The sequence below is a fragment of the Drosophila ananassae genome, chromosome 2R (genome assembly GCF_017639315.1).
Source record: "Drosophila ananassae strain 14024-0371.13 chromosome 2R, ASM1763931v2, whole genome shotgun sequence".
NCBI classification, from domain to species: domain Eukaryota; kingdom Metazoa; phylum Arthropoda; class Insecta; order Diptera; family Drosophilidae; genus Drosophila; species Drosophila ananassae.
In genome coordinates, this window is record NC_057928.1 from 20,053,917 (window position 1) to 20,063,438 (window position 9,522).

Consider the following 9,522-nt stretch of genomic DNA (forward strand, 5'->3'; position numbering starts at 1 on the left):
TGAGCTTTGATCTCAGTTTTAGTGGACTCCCAATTACTATGCTATAGAAACAGACATATTTCTTTTCGCTCAGTGAACTTTGTAGAATGAAATATAATTTCGGCGTATGGTGCGTGTGGATTCTTTTAATCTAGAGTCTAGATTAAAATGTTTCAAGGCTATTGGCGACGAGTAGCGACGCAAAACGAGGTGATTTTATGAATAATTTTCTGGACTCCAAATCAGTTTTCGAGTTGACGTTCTCTAGTTCAGACCTCAGAAAAAAACCAAAAACCAAAATCTTAAAATGGCCAAGTTTGCTGTGATCTTCCTTTTCTTCGCTCTGTTCGCCGTAAGTTAATTCAAAGGACTATTCCCAGAATGGGAGCTGACCAAGGGATTTCACTTTCAGGTCGCCATGGCTGCTAGCGTTCCCAAACAGGAGCCTAACCCAATTGCTGATGGATTCCAGAAGGTTTTGGACGATGCCGCTAAGTTCCTGAATGAGAACTTCAATGAGGCAAAGTTTGCTGTAAGTATTACAAAAATCAAATATTAGTTTAACTATTTTTTATTAGTTTTATTCAAAATAGTAATTACTTAAATGAAAAAAAAAATATTCTCCTCTATCATAAAATAAGTCCCGTTTGACATGATTATTCACATGATTGCCTTATTTTAACCTTTTTTCCTCGGATGTTTCAGAATATTCTATTAATTAAATATAATATTAATATAAATTAAATTCATTTTTTTGCAGGAGTTCCAGAAGACTGTGCAGGAGACTGGCAAGCAGGTCCTTGAGGCTGTGAAGAAGGGTTCTCAAACCGTGAACGATAACATCCAGAAAGCCCAGGCTTAAAATAATAAAAACCATGAAATGAATTAAAAAACGTATTCAAAAAATCAATTTATTCAATGTGTTTTTATTCTTACTATAGTATTTTAAATTTTTACCCAATGAGGGGTAGACAAATTTAAGGAGATAATATATTACTTATTATCTTAAAAGTTTCTTTTAAAAGACTTTGGTTTAACTTTGGTATGAATGATCAATAGAAAAAATGTAATATATAATAATGGCCTTATATGAAAATACTCATTTTCAATAAAAATAACTATTCAACAGTTCAAACAAAAAACCTAGAAATGAATATAAAAGTTTTCAACAAAATTGTAGACAAAAAGGAAACAGAACAGAATTTCCAAATTCCCATTTAGGAATTGGGTTAGACTTTGCTGATATTATAATTTAAGTCATATAAATTTAAGTAAATAACAAAACCCCGGCTTATCAGGGCTTATAATAAGGTCAATGTCTGATAAAAAGGCGGGAAGCGAAACGAGATGGTGATAAGGCCGGAAACATCAGTCTTCTATGCTTAACCCTGGTCTTTTCTTGCTTCCCCTTGATATCGGACTCTAGAATCTATAACTTAGAGTGCAAAACAATTCCACTGTATTTTAATTAACTTCGAGCTTTTTTATTGGATAGTGTAAAATTCATTTGATATGGCTGTTCACTTTGAAAACTGCATTCATTTAATATTAGCAGTTCGTTTTAGCTTTTCAATGACTTACAATGCCCTGGCTCTGGTGACGGGTTTAATTATAGGAATACGATGGACGGAATATGGACAATATAGTTCTTCTAAACTTATTGAAAAAACTCAACAAAATATATTTTATCCTCAAGACTTATCAACGAGTCTTTTTAATGAGACCCGAGTTTTGTGTTTGGTGTTGAAAGATCCTTCCGATTTTGGAAGAAAACAAGCCAAGGTGAGAGCTTCTTGGGGCAGGCAATGCAATAAACTTTTATTTTTAAATAAAAAGGACAATGATACCTTTTCTATAGTCAAAAAAGGCATGGGACATGTCTTTGAGAAGTATATTAATAATTATGATTGGTTTTTAAGAGCAGATACAAACACGTAAGTTATTCATCTTTCTGCTCTTATTTTTTTAAATATATGACTAATGACTAATTTTAGGTTTGTGATCATGGAGAATTTGAGAAGGTTTTTATACCAATACGATGCAGAATCACCTCTTTACTTTGGCCATCGTCTAAAGTCAGACTTTAAAGAGGGCTATATGTCCGGAGATGCTGGTTATGTTTTAAGCAAAGGTGCTTTACGACTTCTAAACTTGATTGCTTTTCAAAATAATACAATTTGTGGATTAAATTTAAACTCGTCATTGATGCCTGAGGACAAACAGATTGCTCTGTGCCTCAAAAATGTAAGAGTAATTGCAGGAGATTCCAGAGATGAAAAAGGTCAAGAGAGATTTTTGCCAATGATGCCCCATTGGATGGGACCTGGCTTTAAGCGATGGAAAAATTATTCAAAATCTGTTTACTTTAAGCCTGCGGTGGGTTTCGTGTTATGCCTCTATGTTAATTAATTAATTTAATTTTTTAAGCAACATATTTAATTATTTATCAACCACTTCTAGAGACGTGCGTGCTGCTCCAGTTCCCTGATCACATTTCACCCGGCCAATGGATATGTCTTTGACCTCTGGGAGTTCTTCCTGCACCGCGTCAGGATATTTGGATGCCCCCAGATGGCCCCCCAAAAGTTGCCCCCACGCCTTAGCTTTGGAGAGATGCATGCCCAGCTGGGATATTGGTCCCAGGTCGTGTCCGATAACCATGGCTGACTTAATGTAATTGCTTCACCTTGATATAGTATGAATAAATCAGGAACCAGACGATGAAGATTTATTCCAGCAATAAGCCAGACAATTGTTTGTCTTGCGTTCGCCTGGAAGGCGCAATTGTTTTGGCCATTTGTCAAAGCTTCTCTAGGATGGAAGGTCGAGCCCTTCGCTTTAAAGGACAATTTATCAAAAAGGACGCGTGCCTTCAGCCAACGACCTTATTTCTGAGGGATTAGCGGACGAAGTGTGTGGAGAAAAATTCCAGGGAATTGGGAATCGAGAACCGGAAAATCGAGTGAAACGTGCCAAACACGTGAAAAATACCTGGGGATCATTGCATTGTTATTTATGAGCAACGAAATGAGCTCAAAATCGAAAAGGGGGAGGGAAGCGGTCTGACGGCACGCGAGTTACAAGCCTCCAGTTCTAAATACTGGATAAGGATAAACTCGTTTTTGGCAAAGCCGGCGGTGGCAGCTGGTACTCCGATATGCCAGTGCAGTTATCGCCATATGAGTGTGTAGAACCAGGGTTGGCCCTTTCGAAACCCATTTTTTTTTGTTTTTTGGAACGTGCCCAACCCAGTTTGTGTGCCTGAATTTGAGACCCCAGTTGCGCCTGCGCTGTTTACTTTGTATTCCCTAATAGAGGCTCATTTACATAGGTTTTTTATTCATTTGTAGAGGGAGCTTTCATCCCGCTGCCCTTTTTCCATATTTCCATACTCTATATGCTAATGCAATACCACCACGTGTCCTGGCCAACGGGCCGTAAACAGGCTCCCGACAGATTTCTGGGTTGTTACCAAAATGCTATCAGTGATTGCGATATAAAGGTCCTGGTGGCAGCAGCTGCTGACTTTTCCGGCTAAACAGGAAATCATGGGGTTGGAGAAAGTCATAGAACCTCGATAGAATGAATTTGCATTTGATTTTTCCCTTTATTTATTTGATTGTCTAACTGTCAGACCAAATTATTGAGCAGGACTTGCCCCGGTAACCGACTCTGACATGCCTAGTTTTGAGTTGGTTTTTAGGGAAAGGAATTTAGGAAGTGTGTTATATTTCATAAATCAATTTTACCTAAAACGAACTTAAAGGTTAATCAATTTTATGCTTTAGAAATGATTGTTGTTGCTATTCTTATATTAAAATAAACTACTTATTTTTCACTTCACAAAATTATTGTCTCTCAAGCTACTCAAAAGGACACGAAAATCCATTAAATATACCTCTGTCTTGGAACTCCCTGCCGTCCAATAACCTCTTGAAATGGGAATAATAAACTTGGGTTACAGCTGACTTTACCAAGAAAACGTCTGGGCCCCAGACACATCTTTTTCTTCATAAAACAAGAAACGACTCCGTTACCTTCATTAACCCTTTGAGGTGAACCCATTACCATTCTAAATGGTCCCTCAACACCTATGTCCTGCCCCTCTAATTAGTTGAATTCCTCAGCTTCTTCGACTTCACTCAATTATGCCACGCCCTCAGAAACACACACACACACACTCAGAGGGAAAGGAATCTGAGAAACCAAGAAACCGAGACAGAGGCAGAGACAGAGAAAAGGAGACAATAAGGGGACTTCCCTCGGCGACAGAATGTCTGAGGCCAAACAGTTTACACATTTCAACGATGTCTTATAATCAATTTAATGGCTTCCCCCTGAGAAGAAAAAAATAAGGACGAAGGGTCGAGGGGGAAGCCAAGACAGAACGAGAAAAGGTATATACAAAGGACGAAGGAAGTGTGGAAGGGGTCCTGGCGAGGGGCGTTTCAATTTGTAGCCTAAAGTGAAACCTACAATTGGCACTTACCAGCCCAAAGGAATTGCCCCTTTTATGGTCTCGTTCTGGTTTGGTTCCTCGCCTCTCCCTTCCCATTTATCCTTCGTCTTTGGTCCTGAGCCTCCTGCCCTCACATCTCAATTAAGTGACGAATGAATGAATGAGGGACTGAATGACTGAAAAGGACCCTAAAAGAACAAGACCCGAAGAAGGCGCCTCCGATAAGAACGCTGATCCTCGTGCTGGTAAAAAGGCAAGTTCTCAGTTCTTTTCATTAAATAAATGCCAGCACAGGGGTGAAACCTCTGAAGGAAGGGCGCCTGGGGAAGGACGAAGGACAATAATAATTTCAGTGGTGACTCAACAATGTCTTGAACGTGTTGCTTTGCTTCTTCCGGCAAAGGAATGCTTCTTATAAGAAAGCCAGAAAAAAAACCCAACTGCAACCCCTAAAAAAAACTGACTTCTCGCCCTTTTGGTTTGACGCGTGCCACAAAAGTGTGGGGAGGGGGGTGTGCCTTAGAGGGTTAAGAAATTACCCCAAGACATACCTGTAGCTATAAAACTATAAGGACTCCGGTTCAGGTTCCTTTCGGTTTCCGAGTTTTGGCCTCTGACTCATTGGCATGTCATTGGGCGGAAGTGCCTGTTTCTTGTTCGTCAAGGATACAAAAATATTGAAAATTATAGAAAAGAAAACTGAGTTAAAATGTAAAATACTCCCTTCCCTACAATTTCTTCTGCACAGGACACGTGCACAGGACTCGCATGCAAAAGAGGAAGTGGCAGCCAAGCGTTAAATTGAAGCATGCCAAATCAATTAAAAACGAAATATTTTCTTCGTCCTGTCCGAAGGACGTTTGTTTTTTTTATTTCGTATGTTGCATGGCAACATTCCGTCGAAGTTTTTTCGCTGCCAGCATCAGGATCAGGATTTGGGTATTGTTTTTCGTTGCAGGATTGCAGCTGCCGCCAATCTATAGGGATATGGGAAGATATAAATAAAATCTGGCAAAAAGTTTAGCTTGCCAGGCATCGAAAAATACCTTTACACATGATTTATCAAGCACTGCAAGGGGGTATGTTTTATTCTATTTTATTTTACCGCTTTTGGGTGGGTATTGCAGCTGCCTTCAGAGTAGGTATTTGAACAACCCAATCCAACTCCCCTCACCAATTCCGATAAAAACCATACATGCGATCGCCCCTGGCCACTAGAAATGCTTATGCTCTCGTCCTGCAACTAAAAATTCAACCCCCTGACAAAAATCAACATTTGTTCACCCTCTCGGCCCAGAATTTTTGGGGTGGCTTCCTCGCCCCCGAGGACAATCACTTTTTGAATCCTGAAATCCTCCAGTACACAGACTCTTGCTGGGTTTTTGGATAATTTTTTTGAACCGAAAATTATATGGCAAATCTGTCAGTTTCGTGTTCAATTGGAATTTTCTCTCTTTTGTTTCTCTGGGACGAAGGCGTGTCCTGGCCAGTCCTAATTAGCCTCGCATCTGCGTGCAAGTCCTGGCATTCCAGCGCAACTCTCCTTTCGAGTGGAACTAATGTCGTCTGGTCCTGGGCAGGAAATGCGATCGAGTGAAGGTAACTAACTAACTAATTAACCCACACATCTGGCCATCTATGTACATATCCTTGATGTCTGCATATTACTATAATTTCAATTTGTGCACTTGACCGGGAGGTCCTTCCAGGGGTTTGGATTTTGAAGATTCTTAATCAAGATGCTCGAACATAACTTTTGCTTTCATGTTTTCTGAACTCATCAGTTCCTTTTGTGTTTAATTATTCGGTCAGCTTCTTAATATTTTTTGTAATTATAAAAAAATATTAAATATTCTTTAAAGAAAAATAAAACAATGTCTTTAGTACTCGACTATCAAAACACGACTGAAATAATCAGCTTGTTGTAAGTACTTTTTCAATGAATTTTTCTGATTTATTTGTCTTTCTTATTTAAATAATTGTTTTCATTTCTTATCTGAGCTGTCACAACTTTTTGCTTTTTGGAAGTCGGATGTTGTCTGTAAGAAGTTGCCTCAAATTTGCATTCCCAGGTAAACACAACACAATTTATTGACTGTGAAGTCATTTACTTTTTGTGGATACTTTTGTTCTGTTTATCTCTGGAATTTGGATTCAAAACATTGTCATCCCACAAACCAAATAATTCTATATTTTTAGAACTTGTAGAGAAGGAATACTAATTAAAAGTAAAGGTATATTTTTGGCCACTAATGAAGGTAATCTACATTTTATCTCTTCGGTTTGTAAACCATTTTTAATAACCCTTTCACTGATTTCCTATTCCCCTTACGTGATACCATAAACGAATCTCTCCGAAGAACAAACTATGACTAAGGGTCGTAAATAGACTTCCTTAATCTTGGAAGAGAGTCTTCTTTACAAGCCAAATGTTTACCGGGCTGTCAGATAAGAGTGTTCACTGTGCCCGCTAATTCCCCAAACAGATGGCCAGATAACAAATACCTGCCGGCCTATAAAAGTGGCAAGTGTATCGGTTTAACCAACTAGTTGTGAAATCATACCAAGATCAGGATGCGGTCCATTGGCTGTGCTTGTCTGGTCCTCAGCTGCCTGGTGGCCTATTCCTCGCCAGCTCTTTTGGCTCCAATTCAACCAGCTGGCCGAGCTGTCGGCACCGCTCCGGCCAGCAACTTTGCCTTGGAGTTGAAGGGCGTCATCCGCCAGATACCGATTGGCGACATCGAGAAACTAGTCCAGGCCTATCTCCTCAACGACCCCGAATTCCAGGCGGTGATCCGAGCCGTCAATTCCCTGCCTGCCTATCGGTTCATCCGGCAACTGGCCAACCAACCGGAAGTGCGTCAACTTCAGCAATGGCTCTCCCAACAGCTGATCTTGTCTGGGGGCTCCCTGAAGATCTTCGACTACCTGGAACTGGAGATCAAGGTGTTCAATAAGTACCCCTTCTGGTCGCAGCTGGTAAATGGCATCCAAGGATTTGAAACTGAATTCGCGCAAGTGTATCCTGTGGAGCTGATTCGTTCTCTCCTGGAACCGAGTGCCACCCAGACCAGTCCACTCCTCTCGGAACTCTGGCGCCGCTTGGTGGCCTTGCGACCAGTTTACGAAAGGGTCCTTGCCTCTGCCCAAGGAAAGGCCATTACCAATGAGCTTCAACGCCTGGGAGTGAATATTAATGGTGTGGATGCCATAATTAGGTATCAGTTTGGATGGACCAATGCTACTTGGACAACTCCTAGTAACAATTACGATTATTATTATTAGATATGGTATGAATTGAAAAGATATTTCACAGTTTTAATTGCAAAGACAGACCTTAATCACATTCTACTTTTGAAATATATAAATCCTGTCAAAAAACCTAGACAACTGCCCTGAAATATATCTCTATAAATCATTCCTGTAATGTATTCCATAGCGCAATTATTCTGTCACAGCCCACCCATATATCAATCAAGAATTACATGCATTTCCACTTGAATGGCGGACAAAAGCTCTTTTGAGATTCGAGACCTGAGAAATACCAGTGAATCGGAGTCCCACGTAGGCTTTAAGACGGGTCTTTCAAATCCCACTACCCCCCTGGGCAATAACAATAAATATCAGCGTACTGGATGCTCAAAGGTCGAGCTCAAATGGAACACCCTCGCGATGTGCGATTCGATGGGATGGATGGGAGATGGGAGAGGAACGCGTATCCATGGCAATGCCATGATTAAGTAACAGATGAGCCATGTGTCCTGCAATGTGTCCTGGGCCTCTGTTTCGACTAGACCTGTCCCTGTGTTTTGTATGTCCTGTGCCATCCAGCGCCTGTTTCGTTGCAGGGTCGCACATGCGATTTAATTGAAACAAACCAAACAGGAAGCGGCAACGGGCGGCGTAGGCAGGCGACAGGAGCAAGGACTAAAGGGAAAGGGGATTTACTGCCAATGCTGCTTGAATGGGGTGCTTTTGTAATGAAGTTTCCATTTTGCAGTTACTCATTAAAAGTGGGACTGGCATTTGGCTTGGAAATGGGACTGGGATTGGGTCTGGGCCTGTGAGAGTGCAGCGGAAACTAGTTAATGTGAGGCTATTGTCAAAAGCAGAAGCGCAAGTCGTGCAATTTTCACACAGCAGCTAAAAGGACACTGCGGGAAATGATTGTTTCGAGGCATTATCCTTCGGAAATTATTTAATAAAATGTGTGAAAGAGGCTCATACTTGAATCTGAAATATTCCTTTGGAACTTAAAAGGAATATAGTATTAAGGACAATTAATTGAAGACATTAAAATCTAAAAAATATAATTTTAATATAATTTAAGAAAGCTATGACCTTTAGTGATTAGTTGAATATTTTTTCACAGTGCACCAGCAGCTTGAAAGGGGAATCCTGTGCTGGATCTTGGCAGGCTTAGGGTATATTTTTTTGTTGTACTTCTACCCCCACCTCCACGTTTTTTCGTCCTTTTGCGGTGAACGCGTCCAATTGGAATTTTATATGCATATTCTGATAAGTGAACCAAGGGGTAAAAATGAAATATTTTATATATTTCACCGCCGCTGCCATGAAACACCCTCCCTAGGACACAGTCATGCACTGTGACTGACATGCGGATATGCCAGCGGAGTTCCCTTTCCCCGGCATCTCCTCTACGATCCAGTCTTTTAGCATTCTGGGTGCATTTTGCCACCCCTAAGGACTTGGCGTTTAAAAAAAAAAATTATACCCTATTTGAAATCAGCAACAGCCTCAGAACCGAGCAGGATCGAAATCGCACTACGCTTGAGCTCTGCTTTGTGGTAGGGTACAGTGGGTACTCGGTATACTGGATATTTAACAGTCTAAGATAGGCAAAGCTTAGGGCAGTTTCTCGATGAAACGAATTTCAAGGACTAATTTCTTGACTATCAAAAAAAGGGATTTCCTTATGATTTTAATAAAAAACCATGTCGCACTTTAATATTTATTACCCCCTTTATGGTATTTCCCCCATAGCCAGAGCTCACTGTAAAAACCACTGTCATAGTGGTGCTGCTATGTGGCTCGTGTTCTATGCTTTGGTGTTTGGAAAT

General features: G+C 40.4%; 3 protein-coding genes across 5 annotated transcripts; all 3 read left to right on the forward strand.

Annotated features, from left to right (window-relative positions):
- The first annotated feature begins 190 nt into the window (after nt 1–190).
- On the forward strand, nt 191–889 carry LOC6507053 (neuropeptide-like 2). Its single transcript, XM_001956708.4, has 3 exons — nt 191–331; nt 392–511; nt 740–889. The coding sequence occupies exons 1-3, from the start codon at nt 287–289 to the stop codon at nt 839–841; spliced, it is 267 nt and encodes an 88-aa protein (XP_001956744.1). The 5' UTR covers nt 191–286; the 3' UTR covers nt 842–889.
- A 633-nt stretch (nt 890–1,522) lies between these two features.
- On the forward strand, nt 1,523–2,697 carry LOC6507054 (glycoprotein-N-acetylgalactosamine 3-beta-galactosyltransferase 1). 3 transcript variants are annotated; one of them, XM_044714777.1, is made up of 4 exons: nt 1,523–1,761; nt 1,816–1,913; nt 1,974–2,355; nt 2,440–2,697. In XM_044714777.1, exons 1-4 carry the CDS (start codon nt 1,552–1,554, stop codon nt 2,644–2,646), a joined length of 897 nt encoding a protein of 298 aa, XP_044570712.1. In that variant the 5' UTR covers nt 1,523–1,551; the 3' UTR covers nt 2,647–2,697. The 3 variants fall into 3 exon arrangements, with proteins under 3 accessions (XP_044570712.1, XP_032309967.1, XP_044570711.1); XM_032454076.2 differs by having other exon boundaries at nt 1,838–1,913; XM_044714776.1 differs by having other exon boundaries at nt 1,523–1,913.
- Nucleotides 2,698–6,972: 4,275 nt separating this feature from the next.
- Nucleotides 6,973–7,859, forward strand: LOC6507055. Its single transcript, XM_001956706.4, has one exon. It carries the CDS (start codon nt 7,013–7,015, stop codon nt 7,724–7,726), a length of 714 nt encoding a protein of 237 aa, XP_001956742.1. The 5' UTR covers nt 6,973–7,012; the 3' UTR covers nt 7,727–7,859.
- The last annotated feature ends 1,663 nt before the right edge of the window (nt 7,860–9,522 follow it).

Bases quoted from the DNA above. Each gene is read 5' to 3' on its own strand.
- LOC6507053 (XM_001956708.4), top strand. From the start codon at position 287: ATGGCCAAGTTTGCTGTGATCTTCCTTTTCTTCGCTCTGTTCGCC. The intron at 332-391 runs GTAAGTTAATTC...TTTCACTTTCAG, and splicing joins TTTTCTTCGCTCTGTTCGCC to GTCGCCATGGCTGCTAGCGT. The intron at 512-739 runs GTAAGTATTACA...ATTTTTTTGCAG, and splicing joins TCAATGAGGCAAAGTTTGCT to GAGTTCCAGAAGACTGTGCA.
- LOC6507055 (XM_001956706.4), top strand. From the start codon at position 7,013: ATGCGGTCCATTGGCTGTGCTTGTCTGGTCCTCAGCTGCCTGGTGGCC.
- LOC6507054 (XM_044714776.1), top strand. From the start codon at position 1,552: ATGACTTACAATGCCCTGGCTCTGGTGACGGGTTTAATTATAGGAATA. The intron at 1,914-1,973 runs GTAAGTTATTCA...GACTAATTTTAG, and splicing joins TTAAGAGCAGATACAAACAC to GTTTGTGATCATGGAGAATT. The intron at 2,356-2,439 runs GTGGGTTTCGTG...AACCACTTCTAG, and splicing joins CTGTTTACTTTAAGCCTGCG to AGACGTGCGTGCTGCTCCAG.